The sequence below is a fragment of the Pygoscelis adeliae genome, unplaced genomic scaffold, assembly GCF_000699105.1.
Source record: "Pygoscelis adeliae isolate BGI_AS28 unplaced genomic scaffold, ASM69910v1 Scaffold167, whole genome shotgun sequence".
Lineage (NCBI taxonomy): Eukaryota > Metazoa > Chordata > Aves > Sphenisciformes > Spheniscidae > Pygoscelis > Pygoscelis adeliae.
In genome coordinates this window covers 2,360,844-2,381,403 of record NW_008825428.1, presented here as the reverse complement: position 1 = coordinate 2,381,403, position 20,560 = coordinate 2,360,844, and the positions used below count along the sequence as shown (strand labels likewise).

Sequence of the window (20,560 nt, the reverse complement as noted above, 5' to 3'; positions counted from 1 at the left end):
CTGGGAGAGTGGCAGATCCGTTAGAACTATCTTGGCATGTTGATGTTTTCTGAATCACTAACATCCTTAGCCTACTAGAGTGAATGAGAGGATATATAGAAAAGAACATATTTTTCTATTTGTCTCAAGAAGCTTGTGTAGGTAAGAAGGGACATCACTGGTGGTATGTTTAAAAATGGGGAACAGTACGGTGTTTCGTAATTTGGAAGGTAGTAAGTTGGTTTTGCTATTACAAGAATAAAAGATGGGTACTGTCCTTAAAGTACATATTTAGAGCTTGATATCTGTCTCTATTTTTATTTATGCATTTATGATACAGAAAAGTATAGCATTTATTGGCGAGGAAATTCAACCTGTAGTACAGTTCCAATGCATCTGGCTTTTTTTCAATAAAATAGATGTCTGAACATTGTTCCCCTTGCTTCCCTGAAAAGCCTTAGTTTGCTGCACGTATTTTCATAGAAGTCTTTTTGTTGTGATTGGTTACAGCAGATGAAGAATATCCTTATAGCAGTGTCTAAAACGGAAGGTGAATTTAATCTGCACTGGTTAACTGTTTAACAAAACACTTCTCTTTGTTAAGGTTCGTCTGGAATGGCCTACAGATTTAGCTATCAACCCAATGGATAACTCCATTTATGTTTTGGATAACAACGTAGTTTTGCAGATCACTGAAAACCGTCAGGTTCGCATTGCTGCGGGGAGGCCAATGCATTGCCAGGTTCCTGGAGTGGAGTACACGGTGGGAAAGCACGCTGTACAGACCACGCTAGAGTCAGCAACTGCCATTGCCGTGTCCTACAGTGGGGTACTTTACATTACAGAAACTGATGAAAAAAAGATTAATAGGATAAGACAGGTCACAACTGATGGAGAGATCTCATTAGTTGCTGGAATACCCTCAGAGTGCGATTGCAAAAATGATGTTAACTGTGACTGCTACCAAAATGGAGATGGCTATGCTAAAGATGCCAAACTTAATGCCCCTTCCTCCTTAGCTGTGTCTCCGGATGGCACACTGTATATTGCTGATCTGGGAAATATTAGGATACGGGCTGTGTCAAAGAACAAACCCTTATTGAATTCAATGAACTTTTATGAAGTTGCTTCTCCAACTGACCAAGAACTTTATATCTTTGATGTCAATGGTACTCACCAGTACACTGTGAGCTTAGTCACCGGAGACTATCTGTACAATTTTAGCTACAGTAATGATAATGATATTACTGCGGTAACGGATAGCAATGGGAACACTCTTCGTATCAGACGGGATCCCAACCGGATGCCAGTAAGAGTGGTCTCTCCGGATAACCAAGTCATCTGGTTGACGATAGGCACTAACGGGTGTTTGAAAAGCATGACTGCACAAGGGCAGGAGCTTGTCTTATTTACCTACCATGGCAACAGTGGACTTCTGGCAACTAAAAGCGATGAGACTGGATGGACCACTTTTTTTGAGTAAGTACATAAAATAAAGTCAGATGCCTTATAGTTTTATTGAGTTGTACAGTACCATTTGAAATATTTCTGTAGACTGATGAAGTAAATGTAAAGATGGCACTTGATAACAAAAAGCACAGAAAGATACTTTTTGTTTCCCATGCTGTCTTCCTCTGTCTGACTTCTAAACATTGGGTCTGAATAATTTTAAATTCATTATTTTGAATTTCAGTTTTATAAATTGAAATAATAGTGAGACATCTCACTCTTGTCAAGAAAGCTGTAACTCAGACAACCACAATTTTGTAGATTTGCATGAAAAAACTAGATTTTCATCCCATTTGCTCATTAGATTGACATTGTTCTGCAGCAAATACAACAAGAAATTTGCCTTTATTGCTCAATATTTTTTTCTTTCTTTTTTTCTAAGTAAAAGCACGTTTGCATAGTCTTTTACCCAAAAAAAAAGGTTGGGTGGATACTTTTTTGAAGTTGTAAAAGGTTGTGTTTCCCTGAGTGGCGAAGACGCAGGAAGGATCTCTTGGATGACACAGCAGGCTTTCACACAGGTGGACCCGGGCAGAGGAAGCTGAGAAAAGAAATGTGGGCTGTGGGGGGAAATGTCATTCCTGTAGGAATAAACTGAAAACACAGAGATCACCAGCAACGTGTGGTGTGCAGGTGCGAGCACAACAGCAGGAGGTATTAGTGGACTTGTAATTTTTCCAGCCTCAGAAAAAATCTTTTCAGTGAATTGCTTTACCCTGTGTTACAGTCATTAAGTCATCAATGCCTGTTCACAACAGCCAGATTAGCAAAACGTTTACAGAATCCTCAATTACATTGACTAAGGAGGGACATGACGATTTATAGATAAACTAGTAGAGCCTGAGAGATCACGTACGGGTTTTATAGCCAACTTCATCCCCAAATGAGCTGAACTATAAACTGATACGACAAACAAAACGTAACAAAAATGCAGCTTAAAACACAAACAATTTATTTCAAAAAAGATCGATTTAGAATTAACACAGATTTTTCTCCAGTCATCTCTGTCAGCTGGAAAAATATGTGTATTTTTAAATCACATGAAAGACGTGCTAAGGTTGGGTAAAAATGTGTCTATGGAGGAGTGGAAGATGTAGAGTTAGGATGATAAGTAAAAGTGTTAGAGGGCCCTCAGCTGAAGTATTCAGGATTACAAAGGGCATCATGAAAATCCAGTAAGTCCCTCTCCTTTTTCTTTTTTTTCCCCTCTTCTTTTCTCCTATCTTTATGATGAAATGCAGTAGCAACTGCTGCCAAGGTCAGGGCCTAAAAAAAAGCTTTCAATTCAACACACATGATAAAGAAAAGAAAGTGCCGGTGTCAGGCAGTGGCAGCAAAGCCAAACATCTGTGTTCTGAGATAACTTCACATTTCTGTCAGCGTACATTTGGATGAGGCAGTGTGCAGGAGGACTCTGAGCACCTGTATCTACTCTCCAGCCTTTACATATGCCCGTCAGAGACACAAGAGCAGCAGGTGCTGCTTCACTGCATATTGTGTCCTGAAGTGGAGACAGGGCTAGAAATGCTGATCCCTAACAAAGACAGCAGGTGGAATGGCGCTGCTGCCAGTTTTAAGGTATTCTTACAATAATCTGTAAATTGGCAGGGCTTTGGTAGTGGGCACGTTCCCAAAGCATTAGCGCACGTCTGTAATACTTAATTGTGCATTGGTGCATCCGCTGCGTATCTTTTTAGGTCCTGCCAAGAGGACACAGAAGCACAGCGAGGATACACAGAGACATGAGAAACTGTTCGGTCGGGAGGACATGTGTTCTCCTTCTCATGAGTTAGCCCTGTCCTGTATGCTGAGAGACCAAAGCACAGCTTCGGATGGGCTGGGAATAGTCATCCATTTCCACAGAGAGTAAATTCGGTGTTTAACTGTAACGCACACAACCACTCGTTTCCAGCAGGCGAGCTGGGCAAGGCAGTCAATTTGGGGGATAGTGAAGTCCCTTACTGAAATTAAGGCATCTGCTGGGTACAGCAGGCACTTTAAATCATGCTGGCATTCATACTGGCTAATTGAGGACCCAGAGTTTTAATCAGGGCAGTAATTTCTCACCATGTTGCCTGTAGTTTCTGTGTAGCCTACTGTGGTGTACTGCAGAAGTAGCTGATGGCTCCTGAATGTATCTTAATGGCGTCTGCATGATCACAAAAAAGTGGATATTATATTCTCTATTAAGTGGTTGATAGGTCTATATTTTTCATCATAGGTAGAATCTAGAGTACTGTGTATCATGAAGTACATTGTTATTTACTGTGTCTGTAAATAGCCATCTTTCACACCTGACCTGCTTTCATGCAGACTTTCTGGTCTGAGTTAGGTTATGTCCAGCTGGCTTACAGAGAACCCAAAGGGCAGGCTATTCCCTTCGGTAAGTATTAGTATTATTTCCAAGCTGCTGTTTATGCACTTCCTAAACAATTACCTCTGACCAATGTCTCATTAGAATTCCCAAGCTGAAATAATTAGGGAGAAGCTAGGCAATTTCACTCACCCCAAATTTGCAAGTGTATGAGGCTTTTGCAGAAGCAAAGATACTAATCTCCTCCCCGTAGCCATGGTGAAGAAGTAATCTGTTTAATTGCAACAAGGAAGATTCAGATTAGACATTTGGAAAAACTTCATGGTGAAGATTTTGGAGCCCTGGAGCAGACAGACAACGATAGTGACCCCTTGCCCTTCACAGACTGTCTTTAAGAACAGATTAGACATCTTTCAGGAGTAACTCAGGAAGAGCAGATCCTGCCTTGGGGTAGGGGTTGGACCAGATGACCTCTCAAGGTCCCTTCCTGTCATGTTTTCTATGATGCTCTGTACAAGTTAATACCAAAAATAAAAAATTGCACTGATTATGTAAAGCTACAGGGAATAAGTGAAAAAAAAGCACCATGTTACTTTTCTTGCCAAAACAGCATTCTAAAATACATCCATCGGGCATCGTAGCTGCTTACTTCTTTTTAACATAAAATCCCCATGCACCAAATTTGTGTCTGTATATTTCCCTTTTGAAGAAAAAGTAGATATGAACATGACTATTTTGCCATTTTTTATTCTAGGATCAGCAAGCATTATTGTGACTTTGCTTTTCAGTGCTGATGATTTGTAACATTAAATCTGACTGGGCTGTGTTTCCAGAGGCTTCTACTACTATCACCAAAATGGATGGAAACCATGTGTATCGTATCGGGGCTTGTGTGGGGGTGACATGATGTACATACGTGTGTGTGTGTGTGTGTATGTGTGTGTGTGTATCTCCGTCCCAGCTTTTACCTATTCACATTTGTAGGTAGTGTGGGCTAAAAAATTTTCAGCTGAACAGTTTCCTGTTGAAAAAAAATGAAGTCTTGTTAAAACAGAAAGGTTTCCCTTGAACGTCAAGGCAAGGAATAAGAAATTAGGAGAAGAAATCATTCTGACTTCCTTGTTCTATTTTAGTAATAGCAAAATATTTCAGTTTCACTGCTGGATGCATTTTCTTTTAATATTGGAGTCTATTTATGTATTTTATTTACTCTATTATTCAGATTCTCAAAATATTTTGGGAAGGGGATAGAATTTATGTTCCATGGTGAATTTAGACTTTCTTCCCACTCAGAGTTAAAAATTCTCAACTGTTAGAATTTCCAATGGACTAGAAATGTCATTTTTCAGCTAGCTCTGAGTATGGCTGGGTTGTTTCACCCTTTGGTTGTCACACATCTGTTTAAATGGCAGAAGTTACATTGGAGTAAAAATACTGTGTTTTTAGTAAGAAAAAGACTTTGGAACCAATTCAGCAATAGCTTCGTTAACTAGTCTCTTGTGCAAATCTGTTTGTACAACTGGAGCGTGGATCCAAAGCACTTAGATCATTTCAGTTGAGTTCTCAGTGATTTCAGAGCAGATTTATGAAAACGAATTAATCTTTTTTTCCTTTTTTAGAACAATTTTTCAGTGAAAAGAGGAAATCTTTGAAAAAACACTGTATCCCAAAAATTGGCAATCACTGCTCTAGCACATATTAAAGCATTTGGACTTGTTTCTTTTCATGGCTTTTTTCCACAGTCTAAATCACACTAATACCAGATCCAAAAGAAGTTTACTTTTTTATTTCATTTAGTCTGGACACTAATTAAGCTGGAGTTTATTTTATTTAGTCTCCACTTTGCCTGAAGAAGGGAAGGACTGACATACAGGAAATTTTTTTTTTACACTGTGTTTTTTACAGTGAATATTGCAAGTACTAACTTGAATTATGTAGGATATCATATAATCTCTTTTGTGTATTTGTTTACAGACTTTGATTTTTTTAATATCTTTATGGCAAAATGGGTTTCTAAATTCCTATTTTTTTAAGGGTTACAGTTTGCTGATCAAAATTGACACTTTATATTTCAAGAATGCATACTTTTGTAAACTACTGTTAATAAAATTCTTAGTAAACTGTTATCTGTTATCGAAGGTCTAAAAAATTGCTGAATAAAAAAGATATTAACAGAGCAGTCACAAAAAGGATTGAAAATACACGCATACTAAAAAACCAATGGAGCCATATGAAGCTAAAAGTCCTCCAGATTAGGTTTTATAATGAAATTATAATATTAAACAAGGTGTAAGAGTAATCAGCCTAATCAAATTCTGTTGTTATAAAATTGTGAGATATCCGAGATGGAAACTGTTAACTATAACTGCATATTATGTATGCATAATATGAACATTCAAACAAATAAGTCTTAAAAGTTGGACTAATTATATGCCTATTAGCATTTTGGAAGTGACACTTCCGAGGTAGCCTATATGACATTATTCTTGTGCAGCAGTTTCCATTCTGCTTTCACATACAGAGAGCTAAGCCAGGTGCACAGAAGGAGCATTTTCTCTGGACCTAAGTTTTTGAAGTATCAGAAGTGAACTCCTAAAAAGCCTTGGAAGTGCCGCTGTGCACTCACTCAGTCATGTAGGAGGTCAGACCCGCCCCCAGCCTGCAACCCCAGGTCTCTGTCACAACCCTGGCATGCCAGCACTTGCCAGCCAGGCTTTAAATTCAGCTGAAAATGGGTAAAAAGCTCACTACTAGTTGAAGGTTTGACGATGCTCAAGAGGGCAAATTATTCCAGAGAGAAAGTTGCTATTACTCATGATACTTAATCTGACCAGAAGCATAAGGCAGCCCTCTGAGAAGGTCCCAAGCATCTTGTTCAGCCCCACTTCTTCTGAATCATGTCACTATCTTGAGTTACTCCCTGGGAGCCGCTGGAAGCTGAGCATGTGCTTAAGGGGCTGTGTCACAACCTCACTGCTCTCATTCAGCTTGCTCCATGACTACTTTGTGTCACTTCAGCCGGCAGGTTACAGGGAGGTCTTTGGTTGAATCGTTGGCCTGCTGCCCTACCAGCCTCTGGCTGCTTTGTGGTCCTCAGGTTGCTCAAGGAACTGGTAGAGGCTGCTCTGAGAGGGAAGATCCCTCCAGGGCAAGAAGACAGCCTTAGCTGTCTGGGCAGCACCTGCTGAGGCTAGGCTGTGCTGCTGAGGTTGCAGTCTCCATGCGCACTGGTGTGCTTGGCACTCCGGTGATCTCTGACAGCTGCATAGTCCTTAGAGGTGGTTTAGGACAAATTGTGGTCAGCCCAGCATCAGGTGTTTGGGATCTGTCCCTGGTGGTCCCAGCCCAGGTGCTTCTGCAGGCTGCCCTGTACAGAGGCAGTTTCTCCATCTCACAGCTCCCCTGGAAGGTGCAGGCTGCATGTGCTCTCCTTTGGCCTCCTCTAACCCCTTTGGTTAAACTTGGATCACTTTCCTCCCTTAGCGGTGAATTAATTCCAATAGCTACTCTTTCTTACCTCTTTCCTGCCTTCTCTCCTCTTGCCTTCCTCTCCTTTTAGGAGCAATATCAGCAGGCAGATCTGATCCAGACCAAGACGCCGCCTCCTCCTCCCTGCAAATTCACTGCCTTTCTTCCATGTCTCTTTTTTGTTCTCCAGACCTTGCCCTCCTACTATGTTTCCTTACTTTTTTACTTTGTATCTTCCTCCTTCCCATGTCTCCCATCATTCCTCTAAGGCATGTTTGGCTTCCCTGCCTTTTCCTTTCCCAGCGGTGCATTTCTTCTCAATCCCCTCTTGTATCTCTTGACAGTCCATCCAATGCTTCCCCAGGCACTTCATGCCCTGAGCTCATTTGTCTTCTCCTTCCCCTCCTCCCTCTCCAGCTCAATTCTTGTCTCCAAGGGAATGCAACAGAAATCAAAGAGAGTGACATTAGCAAGCAGAGCCCTTACAAGTTTACTTTGCTCCCACAGTTAAATTAACAAGCTTTCCAGCCATTCTGGAAAGGTGGTGAAATCACACAGAATGTGAAATCCCTACGGTAATTTTATAGACTAGAGAGGATCACAGGTAAAAATCTATTTTTACTGCGTGCTGCAGAGTATCACCCTTTGCATATTACACCTTTATTAATGCATTCGGTGCTGTGGTTTCCTTAAAACTGTGTGATGCAGTTGAAATTGTGTAGTTTCCCCACGTACCAGGTGCATCATCTGTAATTGTCAGCATTTGGCAACAGGGAACAGATGATATTTTGCAGTTTCCTCTTGCTTTATCTTAATGCATTGGTTGTGGAGTCTGACCTGGAAATACTGAGATTTGGCTTGCAAAAACTCCATGGAACTTCTACTGAAAGGTTTCATTTAGATAAAAGTAAATATTTAATCTTGATCAGATAAAAATTATCCCCCAAGAGTAGTGTCAATTCACTTGCACTTTTACTGTATATTAAGATGTTCACAATTTAGTTTTCATAATTAATATTTCAGTACCATTTCCTGTAACATTTGTGGGGTTTTATTTTCCTATAACATTTGTGTTTCTATTTGTGTTCATTTTTCTATTACATTTATGTTTCAGTAATATGAATATCTAAAAATGCCTAGTCTTTTTTCTTGCAATTTTGGGGCTTTCATTCTAATTTGATTCTGTTTTCTTACAAATACCAGAGCTTTGTACAAAATTGTAATCTATATGTTTTATTCATCTCTAAACAGTATTCTCTGAATGTCCTTGGTATCATAGTGCTTTTTAGATATTTTTCTCCTTTTACCATCATCAACCTTCTATACCTTCTGCTTTTACTGCTGCTGCTTCTTGCTTCATCAGTCTAAGACATAGTGGCTATAAAGTAATTAACCATACTCATTAAAACAGTTTTGTTCAGCCAATTTTCATATTCTTGCATTGACTTTTGTGGCATCACACGAGCCCTTGATTGCAAACCATGACTTACAAGTGCAATGTCTTTAATATTCCCATATTATATTTACTCAAGCAACAAAAGACATACTCTCTCTTAACCATCTCTGAACTCTCTTTTTGGGAATATTTTTGAGATATGCAGTCCTTGCATAAGTTCCTCTTCATCCACATTGCCTGTCTCAATGCAGCATGCAATACATACATTTCTCTCTTAAAGCATATTTCAGGGACTAGCTGGTTCTCTGGTAGTCAAGATTTGGTGCTTCTCCTCCTCTCGACATGGCACAAATTGAAACTCTAGTAGGCATAACCCTCTCTCACCATTTCATGTAAACCCGTGGAGGCAAGGCTGGCCAAAAGGTGATTAAAACACTTCCCTCTATTCCAACAAGCTAAGTATTCCCCCAACCCAAAGCGAGTTGGTAGGGAAAAATATCAAGCTGACATGTTCGATTTGTGCATGGCCACAAGCTGAAGAATTACACGTTTTTTTAAACCTTCCCTTAGATACATCAATACTACACAAATACGTATCCATGTTTCATGGAACATGCAATTTCTGAGAGGAGCTTAGTGACAGTTGTACTTGCTGACAGTACTTAACCATGTTTCTTCTTTAAAGAAATCATTAAAGACATTTTATAAACTTCTAACCTCAACTTCCTTTTACTAAGAAGAGAGGTTATGGTCTCACAATTTTCTAAACTGGAACTGTAACTCAACTTTACAGTAAATTTCATAATTATAATACAACATGCTGTTACATACTTCAGTCTTGTGCTGACAGTGGAGCACACAAACTTGCTGTTTCAGACTCATCTGGCTTAATAACAAAGCAGCCATGTTAAAAATAATCCATTAGTAGATACCATTAGATATCAATGTGAAATTTTTTAGAGAACTGTAGTGTGTCCCCTAATTGCTCTGATATCAGTAGTATATCTCGTCGAATAGACGTTTGCCCATTTCTTCATTCTTGAATGTTTACTGTTCTTTGTCCTTAGAACTAGGCTAAGTAATAAAAGCAGAACTGAGAAACCATTGAACAGGTAATAATATCAAAATAGCAACACTGAAGACACATATCAACATTATTACATCTTACATGATGAGAAAGGAAGAAGTGCTTTGATTTCTGTCAAGAAAATCAGCATGTGATGTCTCTGTGGTTTTGGAAAGCACTTAGAAGTAAGGATAGTTCAGCAAAAAAATAGTATTGTTCCTATTAATGACATAAATGTCCTGCATTGTCAATCCAGTCAGCTCTGATCAGGCTCCTGAAAGTATCCGTTTCACTTCTGGCTTTATCAGGGACATAATAATACCATTTGTTCAGTTATTGACATGTTAGTATTCTTGTCCTACGTTAATCTTCGTCAAACAGAAGTCAGGGAGGTTGTAGCCAGGCTAGCTCGCTCTCCTTTACACTCACTTCACGGGGGACCTGGTGCGGTGATGGTGGAAGGGCAGCTCCAGACTGCATGTGAAAAGGCAGCGCTCTGTTTTCAGTCATGCTGTATTCGAACATACATTCCTCATTTTCAAGCCTCATCAAGAGATTTGGTCTTCCTTGACGTCCCCGGTGAGGCCCGACTGATCAGCTCTTTAGGGAGCCTACAAGGCACATGCAGTTCACTAATTCCCTCCGAAGAGGGAAGAGTCTGTCACTTCTGAAGCCTGCATTGGTTGGGTGTGACTCATGCTCCGAAGGAATAAGGATGTTATTCTAAATTAACCGTAGAACCTGAATCTAGCAATATTTGTTTACCATCTTGGTATTCCACTGTCCTAAAAGAAAAAAAAAATACACCCATATAATTTTGCTTTCCTTTTCCTAAATTTGCTTTTCAAACTTAATGCAATTTAATAAGTTCATTATGTCCACTTTTTGTGACCCTGTAAAAACACCCTCACAGAGTTTTTACCTTTCAAAATGGAAAAGGAAAAAAAAATAATTAAGGGGAAAAAAGCAATATTACAGCTTATTCTGTGAACAAAATGTCTGGCCAAACAGACCAGCCTTACCTCCTGTTTTCACTAAAGGCCTATGCAGTCAGCTCTGATAGCGTAAGCAGACCTTACAGCAAGGGACAGTCTGTCACACAAATATATATACACCAACATTTCTTTTATTTGAAAGGCCGTACTCTGGTATTTATATTGACAAGGCACACAGTTTATTTGTACAGTAATAGATGAGCTAAGAAGGGGGGGAATGGGAGGAGTGGCACAGAAACAAGCCAGCAGCCTCAGGGAGCCCTGAGATTAAAGACACTGCGTGGGAAGCTGCTGCGGGGCAGGAGCTGGCTCTGCACACTCCGGCAAAAACCAGAGTCCGGCCCCTGCAGACGCGGCGGGGCTCGGGGGCAGTGAATTCCCATTAGAGGGAAGTTGAAAAGCGGGGGATGAGTGTTGAGGTCTTGTAGATAAAAGCCTGGCTACTGTAATTTAGTCTCATCTTCGTAAGGACAAGCCCCCTTCAATCAGTCTTGAATTGGCTGCACTCAGTTCAAAAGGGTATGCGCTGCTGAGGGGCACCCCCAGCCCTGGGAATCTGCTCCATCCTCAGATAAAGCTGCTCATTTAAGCCACACCGCCTCCATCCCACTGCTCCCGGTGCACCCCTTCCCCCTTGCATATACACCGGAGTTGTTCTTCCAGCTTTTCAGAAAGCACCATCATTAACGCTACTTATTTGTGCAGGTTCTTGTGCATGTAAGGTATGTGTCAGAAATGCAAGTTATGAAAGACTTCTTGGTTTTGTGAATCCTTAGGAGAATATATACATGGCAGATGCTTATCGCAGCAAACAGCACAGTGTGGGAGGATTGCAACACCGTACAGCAACAAGAGAAAAGTTCGGCAGCCTTCTGGCAAAAAGTAAAGCAGCAGCCCCGGCATGATAAATTCACGTATTGCTTCTTTCACTGCGAAGCACCGCTCCCCCCAGATACCTGTCTCTGGAAGTCATTTTGGATTAGGCCGTGAAGGTGGTCAGTCTTACTGCAGCACAAGCACTGAACTCGCGCTTGTTTGCCTGGTTGTGCGATGAAGTGGAAAATGAGCATCAAAAACTTCCCTGTACCGAAGTGAGCGAGCTATTGTGAGGGAGGGTGTTGATTCATTTCTTTGAGCTCCCTTTCCAACAGACACATTTCCTGCAGTGATTTTCATTTAGAGTGTGCCTGTTGTTTTGCAGATGAGTTATGGCTGTCAAGAATGGCCTATTTAGGTGAATTGTTCACGTCTGGTGTGCTGAATGCCCGTTTACAAAAAAAGACCAAAAACTATCCTTTTAACATTATGACAAAATAGACACACAAAAAAAGCCTCAAAAGCTGCAGTTATAACAGGCGAAGGTGAAAAGAGAAATTGTCAATCACTTTCTAGCTGAGGAAATCTCTTCATTAAACCTGGGCTGAAAAATTCGTCCTGACCACGTTGCTAAGATAGAAGACCACTACCTGAATTATTTAACCAGCTGTGCAAACAGTTGTATGAGACTTTCCCAGATGAAAATGGGATAAAGACCCTTTCCCCATGGAAGGCACCCATTAGATCAAGGGACAGGAAAAGTGGACCAGCTGCTTGAATTTAAGCTTGAGTTGTCTGACACTTGGTTGAGCAGGACAGAGAAATTTAGCTGATAGTAATACTTATAATGCCCTTCCAGCCTCTGTGGTTTTGTGAGTTTGCATTTTCTGCCCAAATTCCATTAAAAAAAACAAGCAGAGAGACAGATAAATTCCTGTCCAGAATTGGACTTTGGGCTGCAGTTTACTTTAGGTCCTTCCTAGAATCATTCCTGGACCTATTTTTGTAATTCCTATTCATCCACTATTTTCTCTGAGCTAGGGACAGCAGAAAGGGAAAGGGAAAAGGAAAAGGAGTAGAGCAGGAAGGAAAGGAAAAAGAAGGGAAGGAAGGTTTTTTCCCATATATTTAAAATTCTGCAAGACTGAAAATAATATTGAATTTTCTTCTTATGCTTAACAATATTCCAGATAAGAACAAAGGAAAAATGCTACCCTTCTTAGACAATAGTCAAGTTTAAAAAAAAAAAAATCAATCCACTTGTCATAATTTACAAGTCTACTAACATACATCAAATTGTCATTTATGACACATTTGCTTCCTTCTTGTTAAGCAAAACAAAACAACATTAGCAAGACATACAGCTATCTTAGTGTTTATGGTTCCACTTCTATAAAATAATCTATCTGTTGTATCTCAAAAAGAAGTTATAGTTTAATATTTTGGGTTTCCTGATACATTTGTACTGTGAATTCACAAGCAAGATGCTAAACCTTTTAAGATGTCAAATACACTATGTGGAAATAAAGGAATATGTGCATACAGTATTTCAATTAATATTATTTTTAAAAAGGCAGTTGTAAATGAGTAGTTATGGATCCACTGAAGTGTGTATTTCAATGAGACTAAAGAAGAAATGCCAAAAAAAAAGGAGAAATCATTCGTCTATCCGTGCATCTGTAGATTATTTTCATTTTTTTCATTCTTAACAGGCTCATTCAGACACTCTTCAGACAAATCAAAAATGCATATCAAAATGAGGAAAGCAACTCAGAAATGGAGTAAAGGGGAAAAAATAATAAATTTCATTATGCTGAAGTTGAGAGTCTTTTCCTCTCTTTCAACAACCCACAAAATGGTTAAAGATGGTCAGAACTAGAGCTCCCAGTAAGTTGCCATGCCCTATTTTAAACCAGTGGAGGACAGGAGGGCTCCATACAGGTGATAAAATTATAATAAAAACGATGGTATATAAACTATGGGTTTGCTTCCTTTTGATCAGCAATATTCTGTTACTGGTTTAGCAATGCAGTGATACCCTACCAAGGTGGCTTCTCTTTATTGTAGTTTTCCAACTGTGAATGCACTATTTGGGAGGGACTAAACATGCAGTATGCTACGGGAGGCTGAATACAAGTGAAAGAACATATTTCAAACCAACAGTCTTTAATGTTTAAGACAACGGTCCTCTACGTAAATGTGAACTTAGTGGCCTCAATAAGCTGAAGGAGACATTTCATTGCCAGGTTAGGACATATTTTTCAGTATGTGTCAACATGGTGAGTACACACCTAAAACAACAGCACGCTGCACTTCTGAAAGTCAACTTTGAACCTTCTGTTCTCACCTGCCGAGAAGCAGCACCTTGGTATGTAAGGCTTCTGACGAATAGTTTGAAACAAGTAGGGTAATGTTCCATAAATTTTTTAGCCACTCTTGATAATTCGAGATGCATAGAGGAAATGCCTGATGTGTGTTGAGTGAGAATGTAAGAGTACTTTTCATTTTACTGTCAAAATTATACATGTCTGTATTATGAAATGCATTCATGCCTCATTTCTCTATTACAGTATCCCAACTAATAGTATAATCTGTAACCAGTCTTTAAAGAAATATGTAATACATATTTGCACTGTATGTCTTGTTATCTGAAATGTGCAGGAACCGGCGTGCCTTGCTCTTCAACCTGACATGTTTACAATAGAAAAAAAAAAAAAGAACAGAATTTATTTTCTTAAGGGAGCGTGCTGCAGAGGTCTATGGAAAAACAGTATCAGTCATAACTTCGCAATTGGCTTTAACAGCAACCTTTACGATACACTTCATTTCTACAGTTCCCTATTTTATGTTGAAGTAACTTCCAATATAAAACATTAATAACGCTCTGCAAGTTGGGGTTGAGCTAAGTGTGCTCCAAACTAAGATACAATGCACATGAGAAACAAGTCAGAAATAAAGAAAGTAGGGCATTTCCATCTGTGACAAGGCTTACCAGGAAGTTATCACTGCAAAGTGAAGTGTCCTACGTGGACTAGAACAGAAAATGGTCTGGGAAGGAATGTAATTAAAACTAAAGGAGATGAACAATGGGAGAGAGACTTCCAGCGGGTGAAGAGCAAAAGGTCAAGAATCTGGGAATCTGATAATCATTATCTCTGAGAAATTCTCACTGCAGAAGGGGAAAACTATCTGGCAGTGGCAGATCATCCTAAAGAAGAAAAAGAATTTGATCTAAGGGGAACTTCAGCTAGCGGTGGTGGCAGCTGCCCCTGCTGCTGTCTTCTGTAGTTATTGACCAAACATGAAGATTGTTACATTAACGCAAATGGAAATGAATTGATGGGATTAATGCACATGAGGTCACGCCCAGTGAGCAAGTTTCCGTTTTAGATTCTTTCAATTCCTCTTGAGGAATTGAAGAGGTTGGTTGAACGGCTTTGCTGTGGAGCCTGGCATAGGAGAAAGATCAGAGGGTTCTGCGCTAACACGTGTGCCTGAGCTTGTGTTTGGATGAAAAGATCAAAGAGGCTGTGAAATGCCAAATATAGGCACTCACCCTCTAGACTTTAGATCTCGCTCCTTTTAGGGTAATTTCAATATGAGAACACTAGGCAGATAAAAGAAATCTCTCAGTCTAAAACTGACAATCTCGGATGAATAAATTCACCTTGGCAGCAAAATGCAAGGATATTTGGATATAATAAGAAAAATGGCAGAGGAATGCCCAAAGGTATGAGTGATGTTGCTATGCTGAGCACTGATAAGGCTTTCATTGTGGACAAAAAGATACCAAGTATAAAGTAAGTTTAGTATTCGGTGTGCTGTGAATAGAATGAAGGACACACATTACAATCCATTGTAAAATGGAATTATGTAGTGAATTGTAGAAAGACCTATTTCCCTTCTTTCTTTTTGTTCCTGGCTATAGAAGTATGAGAAATCCTATTCTTACCTTTCACATCTCAGCCACATTTTCTTCTTGCACTAGGACGCCTGAACCAAGCAATCGTGGCTTTTAAGATTCTTCCAGCTTTAAAGTCATGTTTTTAAGAACATGAATGTGTAGCATGATTGTTTGCTGATCTTTGAACTCTCCCCCACTGCAATAATATTAGCTGCTTATCTCCGGCTCATGATGTGCTTTCATGTATTTGTGAAAGAAGGCACCAGTTCAGGAACTATAGGCACAGAGTCAAAAAATAATAATGTGGAAGCAAGAATGCATAAAACCAGAATAGCGATGTTCAGCGCCGCATACTGCAGTGAAGCCACACACTGTACTGAATACTGCTGATGTGTAGCGTTTTCCAGCTCATATGGTATACTCAGAAATACGATAATTAACTTCTCTCAAATACTGTGATTCAAAGGGTGAAAAGTTCTTCTTACGGGGAAATCTTACCTTCTCTGGCTTTAGTACGCATTGTTTGAAATAAAGACTAGTATTTGGCTACTGGAATCAAAGGACGCAAGAAATTCCCAACAAAACAATTTGATACCATTTTCAAACATAAGGCGGAAAATAGAAAAGGACACTAAGTGGACAATATACGTTCCCCTGGGAGTTGAAAAGGGAAGTTGTGCATGAAAAGAAAATAAGTTTCTGGAACTGAGGAATGTGACTGAAAGTCATGAATAGGCTAGCAGTCACATTCATGCACAAGGAACGTTGGTATGTTTGTTTCGTTTCCCACATAAATGCCGTATCTCGGCTTGCCAAGTCCAGTATGTGAAAAAGAGCCAAAATTAGGGCTAGAAACATACTGGAAGAAAGCCCGTTATCTTGAAATGTACTTAACTTCAAGAAATAAGTTTCCCCACTTGATTTCCCTGGCTTGCAGTATGGTTTCTGATTTTTAAACATTCTTTTCTTTTTCCTGTTGCTAAGTGAAAGTCTCATATAAACAAAGGAAATTAGCTCTGTTAAAAGGATGGAAATGACTGTATGCAAAAAGCTGTCAAATCTACAGAGCAAGCAAGCTGGAAGAAAACATTTCTTAACCTAATCCTTTCAGTTACAGCAATGCTGTGCAGTACTCATACTGTTGAGAAAGTTAGTGTGTTGTGGGTTAGAACTGTTTGGAATTAATTCTCTCAATTTAAGAAAAAGAGTTTCTGTAGCCTCAGTGATATGCTTGGGGCTTTTGGGGGGTTTTTTGGTTTTTTGGTTTTGCATTTCTTTCCCAGAAGGAGCAATTTTGATAATAATTGTAAGCATGAAGTGTCTAGCGCGCTACGTGGACCTGCAGGGTCATGTTCTAGTTACTTCAAGAGACTAAAGCTTCCTTCAGCTTCCCACTACACGGTCACGGGAGAGGGATGAAAAACTCCTGAGAGCAAACAGGTCATAGGTGGGCTGAATCACCCTTTGGATACTTGTTTCTCTCCGTTGCAGGTGCAGGCAGGCTATACTTCTAAACAAGGAGCCTCAGCTGAACACCTAGGCTGATGAATCCAGGCTGTAGCACTGTCCGAAACCAGGACAAAGAGCTATCTTAAAGGCACCTTTATGACCTGAAGCTCACATAATGCTTTACCTCTCTATACTGTGACCACAATGCATGTTTGGATATGAGCATGGGACTCAGGTCTCGTACCAATGGCATTAATAGCTGGAGTATACCTAACACAGCATACGAAAAGATATGGTTTAGAAGTCGTAGGTCTACTTCAATTACAGAAATTGTGTCTACCAATTCACATTAAAAGGATATATAGCCCCTGGTTTAAAGAAATGTCAGTGGAACCAGAAAAAAAAGCATCTCCTGCATTGCTTATGCCACAGTTCTCAAACTATGATCCACAGGCAGTTAATGAGTTATATATGCTAGCTGTTCTGATTTCCAGCTACAAACAGCTTAAGTAGATTAAATATTACCCCAGATTCTTTCTTTTAATAATACAAGGGATGTTAAGCACTCGGGAACAGGAGGGCAGGTGATCTGCGTAATCGTTGAATAGGAAGGGCCCAAGAGACACTCTTATTAAGATACCCTTTTTATGAAAAATTTTGAGGATTCCTACAATAACAGCAAAATTTAGTCCAATAACAGGGAGTGAGTACAGAATGCTACGGAATTTAGCACCAATAAATATACTCCCTTTGAAATGGTGAATTAGATGTGCAGCAGGATCTGGTCACACTTCAAAGAATAATATGCAGAGCTGAAGATCCATCTGTTTGCTCTTGCTATCACCGGTGAGGCTCCTGTATGTTAAGCAGTCTTTTGACTACTTCAAAGCACGTTTGAAGTCTTTGCTGTGCCTATCCCATGCACAAAAAGCAAGCGTGCCTTAACAATATGAGTAGCTGCTGGTTTTGTTCATTTTACTTGTAAATGAAAACAATTTGTTCCTGCTATGTTTCATTTCTGGACTCTTTTTTTTTCTTTTTTTTTTTTTTTTTTAGCTACGATAGCGAGGGCCGTCTAACAAACGTTACATTCCCAACTGGAGTTGTCACTAACCTTCACGGGGAAATGGAAAGGGCCATTACAGTGGACATTGAGTCATCCAGCAGAGAGGAAGATGTCAGCATCACTTCCAACTTATCATCAATTGATTCTTTCTATACCATGGTTCAAGGTACAGTAAACAAAAGATTTCTCAGCAGATACTGACCTGAAAACTGTTTTCTTATGGGACAAGCAGCTCCAATCAGATGCGTTAGAGGGAAACTTCAGAGGCATAGTGTTTGGAGGAAGAGGTGGTTTTATATAAAACCACCATGTATATAAAACATACATGGTTTTATACATATATAGAAAGAACTGTTCAGGGAAAGAAGGAGTTGCAATGAAAGTAGAATTAAATATGTTTTCTAACCAAAGAGCTTTTATAAACAGCTATGGCAAGCAGTCAGAATACCTACTTTCCATTAAAAGGGAATATTGGAAAGGAGAGAGAAATGGACTGAAAGGGAGATAGGAGCAGAAATAGCATGAAGGGAGATTTTAGCTTTAAAATAGCATGTGACGTCCCAGCAGCCACATCCTTGCAAAAGTCAGTAGTCACAGTATGCTTACGATTAGGCCAAAAATGCCTAATGAAACAGCAGAAAATGTGTTTTGTGCCAGTCCAAAGAATATACTCTGAGGTGGGATTTTCTTAAGTGTTTAAGCGACTTTGAAGGTGGGTCCCAAAGGCATTTGTGCTCTCATGTGATACAGATATTGTTACCAATCTCACCCTGGGTGTTTATTACCATTGGGTCAGTTATGTGAAGTCAAGATGTTACATGCATATATTGCATGAAGCGTGCAGAACAAAGGCAGACTCTTAACCCATGTAGATAACCTGCGCTTCTCCTTTTTGCCTTTTCAGATCAGTTAAGAAATAGCTACCAGATTGGTTATGATGGCTCACTGAGAATCCTGTACGCCAGCGGCCTGGACTCACACTATCAGACAGAGCCGCACGTGTTGGCTGGCACTGCCAACCCAACAGTGGCAAAGAGAAACATGACCCTCCCGGGAGAGAATGGGCAGAACCTGGTGGAGTGGCGATTCCGGAAGGAGCAAGCCCAGGGAAAAGTCAACGTGTTTGGCCGAAAGCTTCGGGTAAGCACGCCAGCATGCATGGTATCTACTGCATTCTCATTAAGTGAGAGGAAACGTAAATACATTACTGTAGGTATTGCCATCCAACAAGCACAGAACATTTACCACAGACAAGCTTACTGTAGAGCTGGAAGTACTTCCTTTTATTACTTCATTTATTGGCTGTTTTTCCTTATTAATTGCTCTTTTCTGTGGACTTTAAACTGTTGTTTTTAGCCTGGAATGCACTGGAGTGAATTGGGATAAAAGAATAATTTTCTGCTTTCCTTCACTGTTTTTGTTTCTGGTATTGAATTCACACACCTGATTTTGAATCTTGTTTTAAATTATTCTACCATAAGTTAGCACAGTCCTAGGATTTTCTTTCTTTTTTATTTTAAGTAAAAATTGTACTAATACTTACTTCTGGTAGAAAGGGTTTAACTGTGTACGGCATATTGCTCTAACATATGTCTTTACCATTTTGTTGGCATTTCTTCTTCCTAGATAGTGAGTGAAATATAAGTAGGAAGCAAACTATGATTTATGACAACCGTTTGGTAAAGACAACATAGATTAAGCATTTAAAATTGGGTTGCCAGGAGACCATTTCAAGACCACATCAGGGGTCTGACTTACTATTAGAACTGAACTCAGTTCTTTAAAATAAGGCCTAGGCAGTATATCAAATGAAGGTAAGTAATTTCAGACCACTCGACTTCTAAGAGGTAACATGCCATTTTAAATCTTAAAATATTTTATATCTTCCTTCGGGACGAGAAAGGAGGGAGTGCTGTCATGCACCTTATATTCCTCTCCACCGCTTGCTCTGTAAGAAGAATGGATTTTTTCCAAGAAGGAAGAATGATTATGCACAGTAGCTGCTGCTTGAGAACAACTTGTACCTAGCTATGGCAGCTGTCTTACATGGATAAGGAAGAGGAAAAGGAAGTCATGCTTCTGGAGCTCATCCTTGTAGTTCTGGTTCATAGGCATGTCATTACATAGCACAGTGGGATAATACAGCTGTCAATTCATTTGTGAAAGAAGCCCAAGAGAAAATAACCATATCGATGGCATTTGGTTTTGGCAGTGAAACAAATCGCCACAAGTCCAGTTCTCGAAAGTGAAGCAAAATTTTGGCATTCAAGTGCAGAAGAGGTAAAAGAAATGTTATGGGCACCTTTAACTTGGAAGACTTAACAGGAAAAAAGGAACAGCAGAGAAGAGGGAAAGACTTAACAAGGTGGAGGGGAAAGTGAGAGATTACAGATAAGGATAAAATAGTAGTAATTAAAACTGTATATACAAATGGGAGAAGTAGGGCCGGTGGAGAATATGGGCTAATAAGAGAAAAATGCCTCAAAAAAAAAGTAAAGAAACTTGTCAGCAAAGAAAAAAAAAAAGGAAGGTTTTTTGAAATTGATTTACATGGGAAGATATTACAGAAATGTCGCTCGGGAGTTGGGGTGGGGATGT

General features: G+C 39.7%; 1 protein-coding gene across 1 annotated transcript in view; it reads left to right on the top strand.

Annotated features, from left to right (window-relative positions):
- The window catches only part of TENM3 (teneurin transmembrane protein 3), a 327,579-nt gene that overhangs the window by 291,565 nt on the left and 15,454 nt on the right, over positions 1 to 20,560 (top strand). The window contains exons 25-27 of the mRNA XM_009330685.1: positions 584 to 1,458; positions 17,953 to 18,128; positions 18,867 to 19,102. Coding sequence (XP_009328960.1) covers positions 584 to 1,458; positions 17,953 to 18,128; positions 18,867 to 19,102 — 1,287 coding nt within the window. The remainder of the gene's footprint in view (positions 1 to 583; positions 1,459 to 17,952; positions 18,129 to 18,866; positions 19,103 to 20,560) is intronic.